Source organism: Xiphophorus couchianus, chromosome 13 (assembly GCF_001444195.1).
Source record: "Xiphophorus couchianus chromosome 13, X_couchianus-1.0, whole genome shotgun sequence".
NCBI lineage: Eukaryota > Metazoa > Chordata > Actinopteri > Cyprinodontiformes > Poeciliidae > Xiphophorus > Xiphophorus couchianus.
Window position 1 is genome coordinate 1,055,839 of NC_040240.1, and position 22,895 is coordinate 1,078,733.

Here is a 22,895-nt window from a genome sequence, read left to right on the forward strand (position 1 = left end):
ATGAATGCTTAAATGAACATTAGCCAAGCTAATGCAGGCATGACTAAATGCAAAGTGGTAGTAAATGATTCAGTGTATTAGACCCTTCTCTAATAGCAACAGCTGATAATAGACTGAGCCACTGTGGTGGGCACCGGAGTGTGAGAACGTTAAACAGCACAAACACCTCTAATCTCACCTTGTTTATACAGAACACAAGCTCACACTGGTTAGTAACCTCCTCAGTAATGTGTGTCACTTATGTAATCATAAAATGCTTTAATAACTTCCATTTACTCCCATTGATTTGAACTCATGTTTGCTGAATTAAAGAGTGAGGTAATCCCATTCCAGCTACAGCAGTTGCACTAAGTGCTGAATAAACAGAATGTATGTGGGAGTCATTTATATTATTGAGAAACTTCCCATCTCAGCTCACGTACACACCATTTATTACCCAAACACAATCAATGACATGGCATTGTGCACCATCAGCACACACACACCCACCCATCTTTCACTTCCCACTGGCTGAAAGAAAGTCCAACACTCAAAAACATTTGGGTCATTCAATCTTAGTGATGGAACTAGAGCAGAAAACTGAATGTAGAAACAGTCTGCAAACTGGACAACAACATGCGCTGCAGCCACTCTGGGGAAAAAACAAGAGTACAAACAAAACACTTCCCAGAATGTGTGTGTGTGCGTGCACGTGTGTGTGTGTGTGTGTGTGTGTGTGTATGTGTTACTGAAACACCTGAGCTTCTCTGGGTGAAAACATCTGGCGCAGATTCAGATGTGTGAACGTCAAAATTAGCCACTGGCCGCCAAATAAATAAAACATTCATAACACAGCACTAAGCAGCAGCTACAACAACTCTGAAGAAAATTGGATAATATGAGTAACAACAATTTACTGATGTATTTCTGAATTTGAATCATCTATCTCTGCTTATACTACTTTATTCACTGAAAAAAATAAATCAAGAAACAAAATTTCCAGTCTTTTTTCTACACTGCCCATTTAAAGCTTTAGAACATCAAATCAAAAATCATTTTAGAAACTGAAACGGATTCTTTGTTTATTGCTAACTAAAGTAAAAAGACCAAAATCCTACATTGCTATTTATCTTCTTGATTGAAGTGTGACGAAATTGCATCAAACCATCACTTTTGTTGTGTACCATCACACCACTAGGGCACACCCAATAATTAAACCTAGGTAAATACAGTTGTTGCTGGGAATATACGGTACTTGAAAACAGTCTAGCCTAGGGAATATACAACCTGCAGCTCCGGAGCTGATAGTAGCTCTTTGGAGTCTCTTAACAACTTTGGCTAAAAATAATATTGTTTTTAAATATCAATATAAAAACTAATGCAGTTCTTGATGGGTTTTTTTGGGGTTTTTTTCAGAAACACAAACTGCCAGTAGTAATGGGTTGTTGGGATCTACTGATTCGTAACAATTTAAACCTTTCAAAGCTTTAGAAACGTCATGGATGGGAAGCTGGGAAACAGAAAGTGTGATTAAGTCATGAATAGAAGAAGGAGAAACAAGGGGGTTGCAGTAAATTTAAGGGTAATTTAAATGTTTCGCTGTATGAGATAAATAATACTGTTTTACATCTTTGAAAGAAGCAGTACAATGATACCTGCAGAGGTGAAAATTGTAGCCAGTCAGCCTCTAAAACCAGACTTTCTTGCAGCTGCTAATAGCCAATTCTTCCTCTGTAAGGGATTAGGAGTACGGCGCAGTATTGGAGCCAAAATTAAGACTATTGGACACCTAATAGCGGTGGCTAATTCCTTGTCACAGGAGGCTATATGTATTTCCAAAACCAGCTACTGATCTGATTTATGTTAGCCCAGCACAGCTAACTGAGCAGCTGCTGGCAAATGAGACGGAGGCTGCTCACTAGCGTTTGCTTTGGAGAAGCTAACAACTAGCAGACTAGGCTGGTCAGCCACTTTATTAGATAAATACTTTTTTCTTTAAAGAAAACAGTTTAAAGAAAATGTCTAATATATCTGTAAGCGGCATGTATTTGATTCATTGACGTGTTGTCTTGTAGTATTTACTGTAATCCAACGTGACATCAAACATAAGCATCCGTACACAATACTGATACTAATACGGAGCTGAAGTTGGCTTCCCATTGAAGCTTCTGATTCTGAGGAAGATTTTTGTGGGAATTGTATTTAATGTTAAATAAAGGTTTTCGAAACTACAAACTGGATTTCAAATATTCTGATTTTAATGTTGAATAATCTTGTCCCAGTTTGAACACAAAGTATTGACATTTAAAATACATGAGATTACAGTAGCAGAGAAAGGTACTCAAGGTAGCAGAAAGAAAATAAGTTCCCTTTAGCCATTTCTTGAATCAAAAGTTTCAATTTGAAGCCAACTTCAGCTCTTCGTGTTAGTAATGAGTTTTAAATTTTAGTATGGTGACAACCATAACCAGGAGCTATGGCAAAAAGCAGGATTATTATAAACATAAATACAATATAATGATAATAAAAAATACTTCCAGTTTAAGTTATAGTTTATGAAAAAAAAAGAATGCAGTCACAGTTAAAATGATGAAAATCCTATATAAAAAACATCTTTAGCAAAATGTCTAAGATCTCCTTTTGTGGCTCGAATCTGGATTCTTAGTACTCCACAGCACCAACCACACACAATCACTTCACACAATCCCAAAGCTTTGTCCAAATCCCAAACAGATGACTGGGATTGTCAACAATTTGACTAAAACTGAGTGAGAGAAGGGGTACAACCTGTGTGGGTCGCCAGTCCAAAACAGAAATACACTGAACAAACAGCCACATATGCCCACACCCTTTCCCGAGGGCAGCTGAGTGTAAAAGACAGTAACCAGATACAGCTACAAATCATGAGAACTATCAAAATCTACTAACACAACCCAACATGCTTGTAACTTCAACCGCATACAACAACAGTTCGTCAAACACATGTGACAAAGAAACAGTTCCCACCTGACTCGCAGACCACCGATCCTGGCTTCAGCTCCAGCATCATTGTCACCATGGCGATGTCTGTGGTGTAGAGAATCTGGGTGCGGTGAGGCAGCGCGACGGTCCACAGCTCGGGTGTGGGGTGGAGCACATGTACCCACCCGCCTTTACTACAGGTTACTTTAGAGCCGTAGCGCTGACTGATGAGGTCTGTGGAATGGCGAATGACTCCGAAGCGAGTCTGTGTCTGAGCACCGTGCTGCACTTTGACGGCTGTCACTGAGTTGTGGCCCAGGTGAACAATGGCAACATCCCCATCTTGGATTAAATCGGAATATTCAATGAAACTCATGGTTGGCAGTCAGTCTGGAAAACAGAGGTGAAGTATGTTAAATTAAAAAGAGAAAAAAAAATTTTTTTATTCCTTTATTTAATCAGGTAAACCCCGTTGAGATCTAGATCTCATTTTCAAGAGGGGCCTGAAACAAACTTCACTCCCCGTCGGGGAATCGAACCCCGGTCTCCCGCGTGACAGGCGGGGATACTCACCACTATACTAACGAGGAGATGGTCATGGAGGAGGAAACTTAACATATAGCCTAAATTAAAGCAAACTGGGTACAATATAAAACTTTAAAAAGGTCTAAAATATAAACAAACCTTCAACTAAAGCTTTTAAGGTCTTGACTGGGGACCAAAATCGCAACATTTGTTACATTTTCAGCTGAGTAAACTAACCAAAACCTTTGGACAAAAGATGTCCCCACCTCCCTCCACCCCCATCATCTGTGGGGGTGCTGCACCAAAAACTACCAAAGGAAATGACACAAAAGCCTCTGAAGAAGACAACGAGGACCATTTTTGTTTCCTTCTTCACTAAATGGAAACAAAAATGGAGGAGAGGTTGTAGAATTTCTCTTGTCTTTACTAAACGACCACAGGTCATTTCTCCCATAGCACTAGACTCTTGAGTTTGTATTGGGTATAATTACCCAGAATGCCCTGCGTTGCAGTCCACGGCCAGCTTTTTGAGCAGTCTCCAGTCCGCTTGACATTCTCATGCACATTCAAAACACACCAGAATTCGCTTTAACCAAACAGAGACCGAGATTTGTGGACGGACCAGAGTTTGCTTTTTTTAGTCCACATCTGAGTTCGACTACGTAGTCACCATCCATCCATCCATCCATCCATCCATCCATCCATCCATCCATCCATTTTCTTCCGCTTATCCGGGGTCGGGGCGCGGGGCTAGCAGCTTCAGAAGGGAGGCCCAAACTTCCCTCTCCCCAGCCACTTGTTCCAGCTCCTCCAGGGGAATCCCGAGGCGTTCCCAGGCCAGCCGAGAAACATAGTCCCTCCAACGTGTCCTGGATCTTCCCCGGGGCCTCCTCTCGGTGGGACATGCCCGGAACACCTCACCAGGGAGGAGTCCCGAGCCACCTCAACTGGCTCCTCTCGATGTGAAGGAGCAGCGACTCTACTCTGAGACCCTCCCGGATGACTGAGCTTCTCACCCTATCTCTAAGGGAGAGTCCAGACACCCTACGGAGAGAAAACCCATTTCGGCTTGTATCTGTGATCTCGTTCTTTCGGTTATGACCCAAAGCTCATGACCATAGATGAGGGTGGGAACGTAGATCGACCGGTAAATCGAGAGCTTCGCTTTTTGGCTTAGCTCTCTCTTCACCACGACGGACCAGTACAGCGCCCACTTGACGGAAAACGCTGCGCCAATCCGCCTGTCGATCTCCCGCTCCCTTCTTCCCTCATTCGTGAACAAGATCCCGAGATACTTGAACTCCTCCACTTGGGGCAGGACACTCCCCCCGGCCTGGAGAAGGCACTCTACCCTTTTCCGGCTCAAGACCATTGCCTCGGATTTGGAGGCACTGATCCTCACCCGCTTCACACTCGGCTGCAAACCGCTCCAGCAAGAGCTGCAGATCATGACCTGATGAAGCCAATAGGACCACATCGTCTGCAAAAAGCAGAGATGCGATCCTAAGGCCACCAAAACAGATCCCCTCAACACCTTGGCTGCTCCTTTTACAATTACACAACAAAAACAATACATTTATTACTGAGAGAAATTCAAAAAATATTTATGAAATGGTAATAAAAATCATCCAGTCCAATCCAATCAAGCCAGTCCAAACAGTCCTACCGTAGCTTGTAAATAAATTACAGATATCTGTTGCCACGTCCCTCCTGACCTGCCCTCTCCTAAGTGAAATTAAAGCTGCAGTATGTAACTTTTATAAAAAAAATTTTTTTTTACATATTTGTGAAAACTGACATTATGTTGTGACAGTGTGGTATAGAGATAATCTGTGAAAAATTTAATTCCTCTGCCTTCTCCAATGCTATCTAGAAACAATCAATCAGGCAGTAGGCGGGTTTTAGCGCCGTCAGTCACAATCTCATGTGACTGCTCGTCCTCTCTCCCCCTGGCTCTGTGCTATGGTGCAACTAGCATAACCTGCTGAAAATGCTCAGTTTAGTTAGCATAGCTACCAATGACAGCAAATAAACAGTTTTCTTGTTGTGATGACTTGTTTCTCCGCCATTAGCACATTTAGCAGTGAGTGAATGAGGTCGACTGACAGCACTAAGAGCGTCCTACTGGTTCTGATTGGTGTTTTTGGTCAGAACGGTGAATTACTTCAGCCAGCAATAGTAGTTCAGAGACGAGGTGGAGAACATTGATCTCTTTTCACAGATTATCTGTCTAATAAACTGTCACGATATGGTAACAACTTTAACAAATATGGAGAAAACTACAGTTATATGTTGCATTTTTAATAAAGCGCAACAACATAGCAGTTTTTGAGAAGTCTGGTTTGCTTCATGTATATTTTACATGTTGCCTATGACTGTTGCTGGTGGGGAGAGACATTTTAGTAATCTAAAACTAATTTTAAAACATGTAAGCAACCTATTTGTATAAAGTATGCGGACTGTTGCATGTAAAATTTACAAGCAGTAAGTAATGTGCGAGTATCAGTATTGAACCAAAGAAAGCAAGGAAGTTGCAGGCCTTTAAAATTGTGATGTGTTTTATGGGCTAAATAGACTCAAAACATTGTAACAGCAGCTGTCCTGTTACACTTAATTTAATTTTCTGTCATGGGGCCCAAGATTCCTGGCAGCGCCCCTGTACTAAGCTATGAATATTTTTCGTCCCAGTTTAGTGATACTTTGATTAAAAGTTAATTAAATGCATTTTACAGTGAATAAATGACCTTTAAAGTTGTTCTGGTGAATACTAAAAACTTTTAGCATCATTATGTCATATTGACACATTCGGTGATATGTTGGTGCTTCCACATAATTGCACTAATATGACTTATTTTTCACAGCATGCTGCGGACATTCGATTAACTGTGCACATTTTCAAACAAAAATATTACTTTAAATTCCCACAGTTGCCATGGTAACCATTCTTTTTATACCACGCACTCTGACGGTTAGGATACTACTCGAGGCAGTTCTCGAAAGAGAGAAAAGAAAAACTTTTTTTTCTGTCTGAAAGCAAAAAAGAAAGACGTCAAGATGTCAGACAACATAGAGAGAATGTGAGTAAGGTTTTCTAACAATTCGCTACAGAGTGTCAAGTTAAAATTGCCATTTAAATGTCAAAATCTAGTCAACTTGTAGTATTTCAGATATTGTTACTACCAGTTAAAATTAAATCTAACGGTTTATTCAATGTTTTAGCTTCGTAATAGTTGAGCCACTAGCTACAGCAAATTAGTAACTAAAGTTAAATTATTGGAAACCTTAAAATATCTGGGGATACAGTTGAGCAGTGAAAGATGGCAGTTTGTAAAAAACACATAAAGTTGTCGGTTAGCCGCTAGCTAAGCAGAAAAAGTAAACGTCTGATAGCCGTTTGCTGCCTCAAGTTAACGTTAGCTTCCAAGTCTCAGTTTCTTACAATGTAATGTTATTTAATTGAATTTCACAAATTACTTCAGGAGCATAACGAGGTGCAAAGCGTTTGTTAGCATGAGCTATTTTCACAAAACCCTTCAAAGGTGAACGTTGAACGTGTTTGGAGATTTTAGAACATGAGCTAATTCAAGCGACACCGGTTTCCTTGACCGGTGGTTCCGTTTGGCAAGCAAAATAGCCGCTACAAACTCAACCCCTACCTTCTCCGAAGCTTGACTTTTTGGTTCAAACTAGCTTCAACCAGTCTGCATTTATACGTTAAATAAATAAATGCTGCTTTTAATCCCGCTGTAAGTAACAGCTACTGCGTTCATGGGCAACACACGTGGTGTTGTTTTCAACGGAAGTGATGTGAAAAGACCCGGATGATGATCACCCGGCGACGAAAGACCCCGGATGCTTCTCTAACGTCGTCAGTCGAGGACGGCGGTGACGTCACACTGTTCAATGATATATTAATATGATCATAATAATACAGTGGCGCAGTTCGTAACGTTGTTGCCTTGCAGTAAGAAGGTTGTGCCTTTCTGCACGGAGTTTGTATGTACTCCCTGTGCATGCGTGGGCTCTCTCCGGGTGCTCCGGCTTCCTCCCACAGTCCAAAAACATGACAGTCAGGTAAATGTAACATTCAGGGGTCTCAAACTCCAGTCCTCGAGGGCCACAGTCCTGAAACTTTTAGATGTGCCTCTGCTGCACCACACCTGAATAGAATAATTAGGTCATTAAGGCTCTGGAGAACTGATCTACACAAGGAGGAGGTAATTAAGCCATTTCATTCCAGTGGTTTGTACCTGTAGCACATCTAAAAACTGTAGGTCTGCGGCCCTCGAGCACTGGAGTTTGACACCCCTGCTCTAAATTCTCCCTAGGTGTGAGTGTGTTGCTCTGGGAGGGAGGGATGGATGGATATTTTTTCATGATTATATATTTATGTTAATCGCCATATAGAGACGTAATAAAATTCAGCTGCTTTGACTCGCCAGTAAGCGCTTTGCTCTGCTCCCACAGAGCCTCTTTCTCAGTTTTTTGCTGGGTGACTGTTAAGGAGTTTGTCCATGGACAAACAGCAAATAGGTGCTTTGCTGTTTTTTTCTATGGGAAATTTAATAAACAAACAAAGAAGCAAAAGTTATTCAGTTCTTTTTGCTTGATTTGAAAAATATGCACAATTTGATAAATCCCTTTTTTTGTTTGTTTTAATGGCTCTAGTGGCCTTTATTTGAAAGGGGTCAGACAGGAAAGTGGAAAGACATACGGCAAATGTCTCCAGACCAGGATTCAAGCCTGCGAGGAATGAGACCTCCTTACATGGGTTGTGCTTTTCCCCTGTGCCACCACAGCACACCTTGCAGAAATTCTTTGATCTCCTGTGAGATTAAGCTGGAAGGACCTAGCTCCACCTACAAGGCAAAGCGCTTACTCTCGCCAAGCACCACCTTCCACAGAGCTCCTCCTGGGAGCTATGGTCTCCAAGCTGAGCCTCTGCCTCATTTAGCAGCCTTTCTCCCAAGACTGACCCACTCAGCTCCTCCAGACTAGCGGCAGCAGCAATTAGCAAACACCTGGTGGAGCTGTTCGTCTGCTGAGGTTACCATAGGAACAACTTCTCAGTGCAACACTGGTAAGAACATTAAAGGCTTAATTAATGTTGTTGTGATGACATGATGAAGGTGGAGTGTGAGGAAGAGACGGTGCTAAAGAGGCAAAGGCCCGATTTCAAGGCGTCAAGTCAAATTTCTTTTAAGTCATATTTGATATATGGAGCAGTTTTATAACAATTGAAGGTAAAATAGTTACTTAATTGTGCTGTAAAATGACATTATGTGCCTGGCAAATACGCCATACTGCCCCTTTAAGGTAGAAAGTGTTCTTACCTTAATAGTGATGAATAATTGTTTTGGGAAGTTTACAGGCTTTTTCTAGTTTCTGTTTCTCAGTCAATAAACTATTTGTATATTTGTATGTATTTATTTACAATAGTAACCTGACAATATAATTTTTTTATTAATAACTTTTAAAAATCAGCTCGTTCTGCTTTGCACTGAATGACATCATAGGAGGCACAAGAACTGATCTGGTCAGCTGGGATTCGGAAACAAAGATTTCAATCTAGTTTTTGTTGCCTGTGGTAAAGGTGTAGTTGTTGCTGAAGGTGTCGGCTGCACTGCAGGTGGAGCTAGCTGGTAAAATGTGGTTCATTATGTGTCTTGATTTTGAATACATAACGTCTCACGACAGCATATAAATGGGTCAATAGGTGTAAACAATTTTTAAAGTAAGTTTAATTTTTTTTTTTTTAAATGTAGAATTAGTTGCGGGCTGCACAGTGGCGCAGTTGGTAGCACTGTTGCCTTGCAGCAAGAAGGTCCTGGGTTCGATTCCCGGCCGGGGTCTTTCTGCATGGAGTTTGCATGTTCTCCCTGTGCATGCGTGGGTTCTCTCCGGGTACTCCGGCTTCCTCCCACAGTCCAAAAACATGACTGTTGGGTTAATTGGTCTATCTAAATTCTCCCTAGGTGTGTGTTTGTGTGTGAATGGTTGTTTGTCCTGTATGTCTTTGTGTTGCCCTGCGACAGACTGGCGACCTGTCCAGGGTGTACCCCGCCTCCCGCCTGGAACGTAGCTGGAGATAGGCACCAGCAACCCTCCCGACCCCATTAGGGACAAGGGTGCACAGAAAATGGATGGATGGATGGATGGATGAATTAGTTGCAGGAAGTTTTGCTCCTGTTATTATGGAAGTGCTGGTGATATTCGACTGCTAGTTGTAGTTCAGCTGCTGCAAATTACTGGAGAAGAACGTGATTCGAGAAGAGCGGAAGTTATCGCTGCAGCCGCATTCACGCCTCCAATTGACTGAATGGACTACAAATAGTGGCCAATGGGAGCAGAGACCGTCATCTATAAATCCCATCCCAAGTGAAGGCTGGTCTGAGAGCAGTTAGGACGCCGCCGGTGGTGTGTGTGTGTGTGTGCGTGCGTGCTCTTCGGTCGGAAACATAGGGATCTTTGCATCAACTAGTAATAGTAGTAGTAGTTCCCTCCAAGCCCGAACACAACAGGTAGGGGATTCTTTTAATTCCAGTCCGTTTTATTTGGGCAGCTTGTCTTATTAACTGTTTGGATGTTTATTCGGCGGAGGCTTCTTTTTTGACATTTATGCGTTTTTCACACTGCTAATATGAAGATTTTTTAATAGTTCTAATAATAATAATAATAATAATAATAATAATAATAGTAATAAATGTTTTAGATGATTTAAAATCTACCGTTGAGGTGAGGGTTTGTGTCGCTGCTTTTCACCGCCTCTCCCCTCCGTCACCCGCCCAGGGAACAGCCATGCCTTTCGGAAACACGCACAACCAGTCGAAGCTGAAATACTCCTCTGAGCAGGAGTACCCGGACCTCAGCAAACACAACAATTACATGGCCAAGATCCTGACTGCGGCCATGTACGAGCGGCTGCGGACCAAAGAGACACCCAGTGGATTTACTCTGGATGATGTTATTCAGACTGGGGTTGATAACCCAGGTAAACGAATTAAAAAGCAAACAAAACTATAACAAACAAAATAAATTGTTGCTTGACGATCAAGCCTGAATGGCTAAAAAGAAAGACATCAGCTTTTCGGACTTCGACCTCAATGAGATAAACTAGGGCCAACATTTTCACATAAAAGTTTTATGTGTCACAAACTGCCATCTTGCCTTAAATGTACTTATCTCAGAAAATGTGCAAATTTTTTTTTTACAGCAAATGCCAAGCAGATTACATAGTTTATGAATAACTGCCGCTGATAATCCCCAGCTGCTCTAAGGTTTGTGATGTCATCCATTTCTTGTGTAATAACCCACAGCGTGAGAAAAGCGAATCATATTCCTACACTGAAAAAAGAAAACGGGTGATCCAAAAAAAAGTAGTTGATTTGTAATTAAATGAAGTTCCTCTAAGTTTAATGTTTTTGAATTTCAATTAAATTGTCATTTTAAACAAACTATAGTAATTTTGACGAACTTCATTTGATTACATGTAACAAATTAAAGCTGCAGTGTGTGACTTGTTATGAATAAAAGCTTGTTACATATCTGTTAAAATGATCTTGTGCTGGTATCTCTGAAAAAAGTTAAGCTCCTCTACTAACTACGGTACACTACAATTACTCTGGTGCTCACCCCTTCCTGTTCGGTCTTTGCTAAGCTACAGCTGGCTTACCACAACACAACCTGCCACTAAGGCTAGTTAGCATAGCCACCGATGATGGCAGATAAACAGTTTTTGTGCAACTATAAGTTGTTTTTCCACCATTAGCACATGTAGCTAATGTACAGGAGATTGATTGATAGCGCTAAACCCTTCTCCTGGCTCTGATTGGTTGATTTAGACCAGGAGCGGTGCATAGTGGCACCGGGAGGAAGTGGCGAGATTGATCTTTTGAATGTCGCCCACTGCTATATTCAAAAGAGAAGATTCTCTCTCACACTGTCATGACATGGTGACGGTTTTATTAAATGTAAAAATCATATTTTCATAAAAGTTACAAACTCCAGCGTTAGCTAAATTGAATTAAGTTTTCGCTCCATTCTCTTATCAGTGTAGCGTTTTGTCCATAATGTGCTAAGTGAAGTGTAGCCTCACCCTGTAGACCGTGTTTCTGTTTAGCTCTGAGAGCATGGCCAAGCTGTCAATGAAGTGGCTCTCAGCTGAGGATGAGTTTCCAGATCTCTCTAAGCACAACAACCACATGGCTAAAGTCTTAACTCTGCCCATCTACAAGAAGTTGAGAGAGCGGGTGACACCCAACGGCTTCACCATAGAGGGTGTCATTCAGACAGGGGTTGATAATCCGGGTACAGTAACGGTTCCACCTTTGAACCTGATCAAAGTTGACATGTTGAGTTGACGAGAATGAAGAATTACATGTAGTGTAATAATTTTTTTTTTTTTTTGTCTTGCGACGTGACGTTTCCCTGCAGGCCACCCATTTATTATGACCGTGGGCTGTGTGGCTGGGGATGAGGAGACGTATGAAGTTTTCAAAGAGCTGCTGGATCCTGTGATTGAGGACAGACACGGAGGTTACAAACCCACAGACAAGCACAAGACTGACCTGAACCCGGACAACCTGAAGGTACTGGTAGTTCACCAAGGGGACTCGGGGGATGGGAACCATTTCTAAACAGTTTGTGCATCCTCTCAGGGCGGCGACGACCTTGACCCCAAGTATGTCCTGAGCTCCCGGGTCAGAACAGGACGCAGCATACGTGGCTTCTGTCTGCCGCCGCACTGCAGCCGTGGAGAGCGGCGGGCCGTGGAGAAGCTCTCTGTTGAAGGTAGAGAGTCCTCAGCCTGGAGCTGCAGGGAACATGGCTACTGCTGGGACTCATATTATTTATGTGTGATTATTATGCAAAACAAACAAACAAAAAACAAAACAATGGATCTGTTTTCTGACAGTAAACCTGACTGGAACTTATTGTTGAAGGGAGGATGCCCTCTAGTGGTAGCAGTCTGAAAAATTCAGACCCGTTCAATAAATGAGAATATTATTGAAAAGGCCATTTATTTCAGGTACTTTATCTCCGAGTGAAACGTATTATATAGGTTGGTAACATACAAACGACTATTTGAAAGCCTTTATTTGTTTGTCAACGGTTAATACAAAAATTTGGCTTAAAATAAAAAAATATTACATCAGACCAAAACAAACCTTTTTATATAGAAATGTGATATTATTTTAATGCCTGATTTAAGATGCTTTTTTTTCAAATGTACTCTTAATTTGAAAAACGAGTCTCACAGAACACATATTGTCACCTTCCTAAAATAAAGGCAAAATGATTTTTGCAAAATAAATAAATAAAATCACTTTTGGCAAATAAATGGCGCAAACCATTATTTCAGGAAGATGACGATATTCTAATTAACTTATAGTTCTGAGCTAAACTTAGTATTTCTGCTAGTCCTGTCTTCACGTTTAATACATTTTTTATGAATTTATAACCGGTTTTCTTCTAGTGCGCCACATTGACTGATTGATCCATTATTTGCATACAAACGGGCTTGAATAAACCCAGCCCTGTGTTTCAACTGCTGTCTGACGTGTGTCCCTCTGTACCTGCAGCTCTGGCCGCTCTCAGTGGAGACCTGAAGGGGAAATACTACGCTCTGAAGAACATGACAGAGGCAGAGCAGCAGCAGCTCATTGATGACCACTTCCTCTTTGATAAGCCCGTGTCTCCTCTACTGCTGGCCTCAGGAATGGCCCGTGATTGGCCGGACGCCAGAGGAATCTGGTGAGGGTTCCTGTCATTCCTGATATCAGAATCGGCCGACGTTCCAGGCAAAGATGCAAATCTGCCGGTGTCTAGCGATTCGATTCAGAAACCCAATTTTTCTACTCAAACCGTCTAGAGATTCTGTTTAAATGATGTGACCGGAAAAGGAAGGAAAAGACAGTTAAAGACAATGGAACATTTATTTTAAACCGTTCAATAAGGTTCAGAACAAGCTTTTTAAAGATTGGTGATCGGACAGAAAACTGCAATCGGTGCATCTCTAGTTCCATACTGTATCAAGCTCCACCAGTATGTAGCTTCTGCATCGACCGAATGCAGGTTGATGCAGATGATGGACATTCAACTTACATCCAAGGCAACTTTTCACATATGAAGTCATCCTAAAATTAGGCACAAACCTTAAAAAACAAACAATTCAGGTTTCTTCATTCATCAATTAGCACCAAAAACATCCAGCAAAAAGCAAAACAATTTTTTAGAAAATGTAAACCTGTGTTATAATAATGCATTTTTGGATCTCTTTGATCCATTTTCAATAAAAATCTGTTTATTCTGTTCAATTCAGTAAGGTGCAACATATTTATTTTTCCATTATTATTTAACAAAAATATATTTTCATGTAGCGCTTTCAACTTGACCATTTTGACCGTCACGGCAAAAAGTTTATGACAAAAAAAACAGCAGCTATTTAACAAAAACTGTTGAAAATAATTTAACTGCATTAACTGTGTTCAGTGTAAAAGTACTAATTCACTTATTCTAATGGAAACAGTGATCACAGTAAACTCACCAGATGATGTTTAGTAACTTAAACAGATTGATGAACACATGAAATGATTCATCAGGCTCAATGAATGGAAAACCTCTGTTTAAAGTGACTGGGAATGTAAACACACTCCAGTACTAACAAAGTCTGTCTGACTCTCCAAAGGTCACTATGGTAACCAACTGCTTTAGTGAAACTAACTAAGGGGCAGGTCAAGACCAGACAACCTGGATGTTTTTGGCTTGATAGTTAATCTTCTACGTTTGTTTAACGGCAGAGGCAAAACCAAACAAAGCTCACTCTTTAAAAAAACAAACCAAATTCTAAAACCAGTGGAACCAGCTTGTTTTTTTTTATTCATGTACAATTTGCAGCTCAATGTAACGTTGGGATGAAGGTATTCTATACAATTATTGGTCAAAGTTCATGTCTGCATGAAATGTAATTGTCTAACACCATCTCCTGTGACAAATGTGACTTTTCCTGACTGAATTCTGACCGATTGTTCAGACCTACAAGCAATATCCTCTACTAACAGTCTACTAGTAGCCTTTTCCCCTTTCTGCCCACATCCATCATCATCCACAAAAACTGAATTAAATGAGTTGGGACATTTAATTTCCTTTTGGGTATCAAAGTATTATTGAATTCAATTTACATTTTTTTTATTATTATTCAATGTTTCAAATGTGTTGCATATCGTCACCTTGCTAAAACATTGATCTGAATCATTTTTTATTCCAAAAGATGATTTTTGCCAGAAAGACTTGGGTCATTATTTTAGCAACATTATTAGGGTTTCTATTTATTCCAGTTGCCAAATATCCTCCAGTCCCCCCTCCCCCTTTTTAAAGTTTTCGTTTGACAGTCTGTCTCACCTTCAACAGGCACAATGACAACAAGACCTTCCTGGTGTGGGTGAACGAGGAAGACCACCTGCGTGTTATTTCCATGCAGAAGGGAGGAAAGATGAAGGAAGTGTTCACTCGCTTCTGCACCGGTCTCACCAAGGTCAGTCGGGATGTTTCCATTCCAGAACCTTTGTCTCGTCAAAAGCCGTCCGCTGAACCTAACGTTTGACCTGCATCGTGTCGGTAGATCGAGACCCTGTTCAGGGACAGGGGCCACGCCTTCATGTGGAACGAACACCTGGGTTACGTTCTGACCTGCCCCTCCAACCTGGGCACCGGCCTGCGTGCAGGAGTGCATGTGAAGCTGCCAAACATGAGCAAGCAAGCCAAGTTTGACGAGATTCTCTCCAAATTGAGGCTCCAGAAACGGGGCACTGGTAAGGACGGTCGCCCCGGCGCCGGTTCTTCTCATCCTGTGCAGGTTTGTGTTAGACTTGCTCTTGTCCTCTCTCAGGCGGCGTGGACACCGCTGCCGTCGGCGGAGTGTTTGACATCTCCAACGCTGACCGACTGGGCTTCTCCGAGGTGGAGCTGGTGCAGATGGTGGTTGACGGGGTCAAGCTGCTGGTGGAGATGGAGAAGAGGCTGGAGAAAGGCCAGTCCATTGACAACCTGATGCCTGCCCAGAAGTAAAGTCCTCCTAAAGAGAAAAAAAAACAAAAAAAACAAAGAATACTCCTGTTTTTCCCTTTCTGTCCCTTTCTAACCACCACTATCTTCCCTCAAAGCCCTACACTCTGATTGGCTGCACTCCCAGTTTCACTTGTTGACTTGTGTATTTAAGATCTGAAATGCAATAAAAATGGTTTGGTTCAAGTTGAGATTTGTAATGTTCCTTAACCCAAACAAAGTGTTTTAATATGAAAGATGAGTTTTCTAATGATTCCACTGAGGGAAATAAAAGCCAACATTCATACCTGACCCTATGTGAAAAAAGCAATTCCCCATTTGTAGCTCTCTCTATCTGAATTATTTTAATATAGAGCATGATATGTTTCTGCAATCTTTTAGCCCACTTCCTGCTGAGTTCTTGATTCTACAGCTTTGGCTAAAACTCAACTCTTTATTTTCACATATGGTTGTCTGTTAGAACGCCTGTTTTCTCTTGTAGGGGTAAATACAAAATCCTATTTTTAAAACCATCACATTATCATTGATATGTTTGATCTGAAACATGTACAAAAAAATGCAGTATTATGGAAAAATGTTTTGGGTTTTTTTTTTTTTAGCTTTACATCATTATTCTGTCAGAAACATACCTGGAGTGTTGGCTTGATTTTTTTTCTGCATTTTTGGAAAAAAAAAAAATCCTTTAATCTCCCACGGCAACCATTCACCATTGAGATGCTCCTCCTTCGCGCTACGTTCTCCAGCTGTTCTTCCACCTCAGAGCAGCACCTCCCTCTGTCACCTTCAGACTAGCAGCAGCAATTAGCAAACATCTGGTGAAGCGGCACATCTGCTGAGCTCATGAGCTACTTCTCTGTTCAACGCTGGCAGAAACGGTAAAGAAGCCATGTTGAGGAAGACACAGGACCAATTTCAAGGCATTAAATGAGTCGAATTTCTGCTTCAAGTTAACAACGATCGATCAGCTTCCAAGTCTCAGTTTCTTACAATGTAATGTTATTTAATTGCATTTCACAAATTACTTCAGGAGCATAACGAGGTGCAAAGCGTTTGTTAGCATGAGCTATTTTCACAAAACCCTTCAAAGGTGAACGTCGAACGTGTTTGGAGATTTGAGGACATGAGCTAATTCAAGCGACACCGGTTTCCTTGACCGGTGGTTCCGTTTGGCAAGCAAAATAGCCGCTACAAACTCAACCCCTACCTTCTCCGAAGCTTGACTTTTTTGGTTCAAACTAGCTTCAACCAGTCTGCATTTATACGTCAAATAAATGCTGCTTTTAATCCCGCTGGAAGTGACAGCTACGGCGTTCATGGGCAACGCACGTGGTGTTGTTTTCAACGGAAGTGACGTGAAAAGGCCCGGATGATGATCACCCGGTGACGTCAAAATGCTAAGAGTTATATTAATAGTAGCGCCATTCTATAGCGGGCTGCACAGTGGCTCAGTCCGTAAGGTTGTTGCCTTACAGTCGAAAGGTTGTGGGTTCGCTTCCCATAACTACTGTAGGAGTTTGCATGTTCTCCCTGTGCATGCGTGGGTTTCCTCCGGGTACTCCGGTTTCCTCCCACATTCCAAAAACATGACAACAAGGTAAGAGTTCATTGGTCACTCCAAATTCTCCCTAGGTGTGAGTGTGTTCCCCTTAGATAGAAATGGATGAATGGAAAATAAAATTTTTTTTAATGATTTATGTTAATCGCCATATAGAGACCTAATAAATTCAGATGCTTTGACTCGCCAGTAAGCGCTTTGCTCTCCTCCCACAGAGCCTCCTTCCCAGTTTTTTGCCAGGTGACTGTTGAGGAGTTTGTCCATGGACAAACAGCAAACAGGAGCTTTGTTGGGGGGGTTTCTACGGCAAAATTAATAACAACGAATCAAAAGTTATTCAGTTCTTTTTGCTTGATTTGAAAAATATGCACAATTTGATGAATCGTTTTTTTTCCACTGTGAAACCAACTTTTTTTTAGCTAAGGCTAGGCTAACAGACATTAAGGGTGTGAGAAGCTTCTTACCACAAGAAGGATCGATCAGCGATTAGTGCGTCGTTAAGCGCATCATTCAAGAGCGCATTAGTAAGCGGCTGGCGTGCAGCGCCAGCAAACAGCGAGGTGTGAACCGGAAGGAAAACATGATGTCTACCAGGTGAGGGAGGGCCCTGTATATACAGACAGCGCCACAACCAATTAAATTCAGGCACTTGTGTGACGCGTTCAGAGCCCACAGGGCATACTGCCACATAAGTATCACGTTGTCATGTTTATCACTCCTTATGCTGCCACCTACTGGCCAACCAGTCTAAGTTCACAATGACATTTTTGAAACTTTCACTGCTGGTGTGACATTATATTTCTGCTTTCAGTTTCGGACCTTCAAATGGGGAAAACTTCTCTCTGTCGTAAAGCATGGTTTGGAAGAAAAATTCAAATTCAAAATTCAATTCAAAAATACTTTATTGATCCTAAACAGGGGTCACCAACACGGTGCCCGCGGGAACCCGGTTGGCCCAGGGGACAAAACGGAGACATTTGGAAACTGCTACTTGGATGATTGTACAGCTTAAATACCTCTGAATATAGATTTGATTTAGATTTTTTTTTACTTATCTTTTAAGTCCTTTTGTTCATAGTTTTAAGGCGTTGGCTATTCTGGAAGCAATGTTCTTGACAGCGATGGACGACCCGGATATCCTTTTGAAGCGGACGCCTTTCAGGGAGAGACGGGGGAGCTTGCAGACCTCCATCTCCCACTGGACCAGGTTCTCGACCCGCCCGTCGCTATGGACGCAGAGGAGCAGGAAACTCTCTTGCTGTTCGTAGTCGCAGTTGTTGGCGTCGAGCACCTTGCGGATCTCCCTCATGATGTCGCAGGGCTCCATGGAGCTGGTGGTTCTCATATTCCAAGTGAATCTGAGGGAGCGGGGCTTACCGTCTTTCATTTCCCCTTTCTGATCCCCAGGTACATGGCGACTGTGGGGAGAAAGACACGGAGGAGAGCTTGGCTTAGAATAAATTAAAATCCTGCTGGGATTGTTTGCAACAAATCTTTCACAGAAGTGACTTTTTGTTTCTTTTAGGGGCGGCAGTGAATGAAACTATAAAGTCTTATAAAGCTGAAGTTTTTCTTACTGTGACCTGAGCCGCTCTGAGCTCAGTTTATCTTTATGTCACATTTAGGTTGCAGCACAAAGCTGTGGAGCCTTTAACTAGACAAAATGTAGTCAACAGTCATTACAGCTTTTTTTATTTGTTGCTTGTGAAACCAACTTTTATTTTATTCCAGTTTAACGGTAAAGTTAAATCTTGTTTTAATAATAATAAAAAACGGTTTTAAATAATCTATTAGCATATTTACTCTCTCGTTACTTTTACTACATTTTGTCTGTGACTTCCAAACTGAGAAAGGGGAAGTAAAAGAAAGTAAAACAGACTGAAGCCATCTCTGAAAAACCCAGAATATCACTGCAACATTAAGATTTGATTCACTGTACATAAATACATTTTAAAAAAGTTCTTTAACTGTCGATAAGATGTTTGAAACATAAACTAGTGATGGGTCCGGTAACACCGATGCGTCGGCGCATGTGTCAAGCTCATAGACCAAAATCAGCGTCGGTGCGCGTATCGTTTTCAGCAAGTCACGTGACCGATACAGGAACTGTTTCGAAATGACACTGGTGCGCCAAACTGTTTATATATGGAAGCCAATCTGTCAACGGGATGCATTTGCCAAAATAATTCTCGATCTTTTACGGTACAGCGTCAACTATGGAGCCTCAAGGCAAACGAAAGGTTTGGTAGTATGGGGCCATTTTAATCTTACGTCAGAAAATAAGGTATTGGTTCTCACTTCGTAGTTGTTTCATCCGGTTCTTTTCAGTTTCTACTCGATCTATCTGAATCCAAATTCAGCTGAAACCGACTCTTAGTTTACTTTCATATTATATTCCGCAGGTTAAGTTTTGCATGTTTCTCCTTTGAAATTATACATTTCATAATTTTATTCTTAAATTACCCTCCATAAATAAAAATCTTTAGGCAGAAAAAAGGGAAATAAAGACAATCCCGCTATAAATAAATACACAAAAGACATTTCCAGCAAAACACATCCATAAAGATCTGCGTACAAAATATAAAAGACAAAATGTAAGTTATGTGAACAATATACAGTGTCACTAAAATCTGTTTTATTTAAATAAATTCACCTCCTCAATGCTGAGGCATAGGGCATCAGAATGAAGTCACAGATACACCTGGATAAACTCAGGTATACAGCCAGTCTACAAATTACTCAGCTGCTTTTTATCAATTATTTCATATAAATGTTTTGTTTACTTCATTTTTTCTACAGCAGGAGAAGTTGTGTCAAAAAAACGGAACAGATTAAATTTCAAAATTTTAGAAAAAACTTTTTTTTTTTTAAATGAAAATTTGTGGGAAAAAACACCAACAAAAAAACCCCCAGTCCACAAGCATCCTCATTCCAAACACGATCGCTTTCATTTTCATCACTTGGTTCATGTTCACATTACTTATTGACTGTATCGAAGAATATCAAATATATTTTGATTTTAACTGAAGATATGACATTATACAATATATAATATACGATGAAATTAAATGACTTAAATCTTATTGTATAGACTAGGTCATCAAATCAGTCTGTGAACTGCGTTGCCTGTAGGGATTTTTAATGTCCAGCAGGTGTCAGTATTCAGTGACACAGTATAGACGCGGTATCAATACAGTTTTGCTTTGGGTCAAAACGATACATGACGCCTCATTTACCCATCACTAACATAAACATCTTCATACCTGACAATTGGAGATTAAAAACTTATTTCTGATAGGAAATGACAACAGCATCTCAAAAGATAATGTAAGAATTTCAAAGTAACTAAACTACTTATAACATTCCTCAATAATCAATTAAAAAAATATTGACTGACTTTAAAGCAGTCAAACTTTTTTAAATCTATTTTTATTTCTGATCAGCTCTTTCCATGTTTCCTCATGTAGCAGAAGCTCCACGTCTTCTTACTAATTTATAAGATCAAAGGGATTCCTTCAAAACATGTATTTTACATAACAGTATAAAATCTTTTTGTAACTTCAGTATTCCAATGTATATTAGTTTTATTTGAAATAAATCTATTTTGTTTGTCTTTTGTGTCGTTTTGATTTGAAACCCCAGTAATTATTGACTTAACATTTAAATCTATTTATTTAGTAAATAACACAAAGAAATTCTGGTCGTTTCTTCTTCTCTGGCTTTACAAACCAGAGAAGAAACAAACAAACAAACAAACAAAAAAAAACATTTCTACTTTTCATATCCATTTTTCTTTTAAATGACCAAAATTTGACATTTTAAAATAGTTTTTACTAAAAGCCTCCACCGCTTTCTGGGTTTTTCATAGATCATGTAAAGGAATATTTTTGGAGAATCTCAACAGAAACCGGAGACATTTCAGCAGAATTAAAGCAGACTTTGAATCTTCAGCTAGCATGCAGCGTTAGCAGAGCGGCACGTCACACAGCCATGCAACCGCAGCAACAAAGCTGCAACAACACACTGCTGCAACTCCTACACACTCAGGGCAAAGCAGCGCGGGCCTGACGCTACATGGGAAGCGGTGTGTGTGTGTGTGTGTGTGTGTGTGTGTGTGTTGGGGGGCAGCAGGTATAAGCTCACCTTGAGCCCTCAAGTCTCCCGTTTCTCTCAAACTCGGTTGAGACTCTGAGGCGCCGTGAGAAAATTCACACGGGGAGTCAGAGGAGAAGAAAACAACAAAACAGATTGTGGATTGTGCACAACACAAATCATTTCTCACCAATTTCAGTGAATGGAAGAGAAAAGAAAAGAGAAATAAAGTGTGTGACGGAATACGTTAGCGACGGTGTGAGCCACCACCAAACGTCACTGAGCAGTGAGCTCAGTGACGTGAGCAGTCAGCGTTTGCTGCCTCAAGTTAACGTTAGCTTCCAAGTCTCAGTTTCTTACAATGTAATGTTATTTAATTGCATTTCACAAATTACTTCAGGAGCATAACGAGGTGCAAAGCGTTTGTTAGCATGAGCTATTTTCACAAAACCCTTCAAAGGTGAACGTCGAACGTGTTTGGAGATTTGAGGACATGAGCTAATTCAAGCGACACCGGTTTCCTTGACCGGTGGTTCCGTTTGGCAAGCAAAATAGCCGCTACAAACTCAACCCCTACCTTCTCCGAAGCTTGACTTTTTTGGTTCAAACTAGCTTCAACCAGTCTGCATTTATACGTCAAATAAATGCTGCTTTTAATCCCGCTGGAAGTGACAGCTACGGCGTTCATGGGCAACGCACGTGGTGTTGTTTTCAACGGAAGTGACGTGAAAAGGCCCGGATGATGATCACCCGGCGAAGAAAGACCCCGGATGCTTCTCTAACGTCGTCAGTCGAGGACCGCGGTTACGTCAAAATAGTCAAAGATATATTAATAGGAGCATCATCATATATTGGGCTGTACAGTGGCTCAGTTGGTAACGCTTGCAGTCTGAAGGTTGTGGGAAGGTTGTGGGTTTGCTTCCCAGCCTTTCTGCATGGAGTTTGCATGTTCTCCCTGTGCATGTGTGAGTTTCCTCCGGGTACTCCGGTTTCCTCCCACAGTCCAAAAACATGACAACAAGGTAAGAGTTCATTGGTCACTCCAAATTCTCACTAGGTGTGAGTGTGTTCCCCTTAGATAGAAATGGATGAATGGAATAAAGGAAAAAATTTTATGATTGTACATTGTAATAAAATTCAGCTGCTTTGACTCGCTTTGCTCTCCTCCCACAGAGCCTCCTTCTCAGTTTTTTGCCGGCTGACTGTTAAGGAGTTTGTCCATGGACAAACAGCAAATAGCTTTGCTGTTTTTTTCTACGGGAAATTTAATAAACAAACAACGAAGCAAAAGTTATTCAGTTTTTTTGTTGTTGTTGTTGTTGTTGATTTGGTTGTTGCTTGATTTGAAAAATATGCACGATTTGATAAATTTGGAAAATGCTACGGCTCGGGACCTACAGCGGCAGTCTGCATTCTGATTAGTTGATACACATTGGAAACTAAACTTCCTATTGGCTAGGTAGATCACCTAGCTTCCCTAACCTCTGTTTCTTAAAGAGGCATCCCCATTTTATGTGCCTTACATAAACACAAAAAGCTAATGCTAATCGCTAAAGACAACCTTCTCTCCAGTCTGTGTCTCGCAGTCTGCAAAGTCCTCAAACTCAATTTTGGAAACTGAACTTGAGGTTGCCAAAACTGTAGAAATACAGTCACCATAGTCAAAAGCAGATGACATAACATATATAGTTAATCCAAATTATGAAACTGGGTAACATTT

The 22,895-nt window shown here is 41.0% G+C and overlaps 3 protein-coding genes and 1 non-coding gene across 8 annotated transcripts in view; 1 reads left to right on the forward strand and 3 right to left on the reverse strand.

Moving 5' to 3' along the window:
- The window catches only part of trmt61a (tRNA methyltransferase 61A), a 33,384-nt gene extending 16,460 nt beyond the window's left edge, over window positions 1–16,924 (reverse strand). Inside the window, exons 1-2 of one of the 2 annotated variants that reach the window (XM_028035490.1) lie at window positions 16,733–16,924; window positions 2,986–3,330 (exon numbers count right to left, since the gene is read on the reverse strand). In XM_028035490.1, the coding sequence (XP_027891291.1) occupies window positions 2,986–3,316 (331 nt within the window). In that variant the 5' untranslated portion in view covers window positions 3,317–3,330; window positions 16,733–16,924. Of the gene's footprint in view, window positions 1–2,985; window positions 3,331–7,121; window positions 7,337–16,732 lie in introns of those variants that run through there. The other variant, XM_028035489.1, reaches the window with a different exon arrangement.
- Window positions 3,459–3,530, reverse strand: trnad-guc (transfer RNA aspartic acid (anticodon GUC)). Its single transcript has one exon. It is a non-coding gene; the product is annotated as a tRNA-Asp (tRNA).
- On the forward strand, window positions 6,402–15,719 carry ckba (creatine kinase, brain a). Of its 2 annotated transcripts, none has more exons than XM_028035487.1 (8): window positions 6,402–6,542; window positions 11,585–11,772; window positions 11,899–12,053; window positions 12,123–12,255; window positions 13,047–13,218; window positions 14,875–14,998; window positions 15,086–15,275; window positions 15,353–15,719. In XM_028035487.1, exons 1-8 carry the CDS (start codon window positions 6,520–6,522, stop codon window positions 15,529–15,531), a joined length of 1,164 nt encoding a protein of 387 aa, XP_027891288.1. In that variant the 5' UTR covers window positions 6,402–6,519; the 3' UTR covers window positions 15,532–15,719. The 2 variants fall into 2 exon arrangements, with proteins under 2 accessions (XP_027891288.1, XP_027891289.1); XM_028035488.1 differs by lacking the exons at window positions 6,402–6,542; window positions 11,585–11,772 and adding exons at window positions 9,839–9,986; window positions 10,255–10,456.
- Window positions 16,925–18,037: 1,113 nt separating the features above from the next.
- Window positions 18,038–21,972, reverse strand: mark3a (MAP/microtubule affinity-regulating kinase 3a). Of its 3 annotated transcripts, XR_003597775.1 has the most exons (3): window positions 21,753–21,972; window positions 21,227–21,271; window positions 18,442–18,501 (listed from the first exon to the last, which is right to left on the reverse strand). XR_003597775.1 is itself a non-coding variant. In XM_028035493.1 (2 exons), exon 2 carries the CDS (start codon window positions 18,468–18,470, stop codon window positions 18,156–18,158), a length of 315 nt encoding a protein of 104 aa, XP_027891294.1. In that variant the 5' UTR covers window positions 18,471–18,501; window positions 21,753–21,947; the 3' UTR covers window positions 18,038–18,155. The 3 variants fall into 3 exon arrangements, 2 of the variants coding, with proteins under 2 accessions (XP_027891294.1, XP_027891292.1); XM_028035493.1 differs by lacking the exon at window positions 21,227–21,271 and having other exon boundaries at window positions 18,038–18,501; window positions 21,753–21,947; XM_028035491.1 differs by lacking the exon at window positions 21,753–21,972 and having other exon boundaries at window positions 18,038–18,501; window positions 21,227–21,722.
- Between the last annotated feature and the right edge of the window lie 923 nt (window positions 21,973–22,895).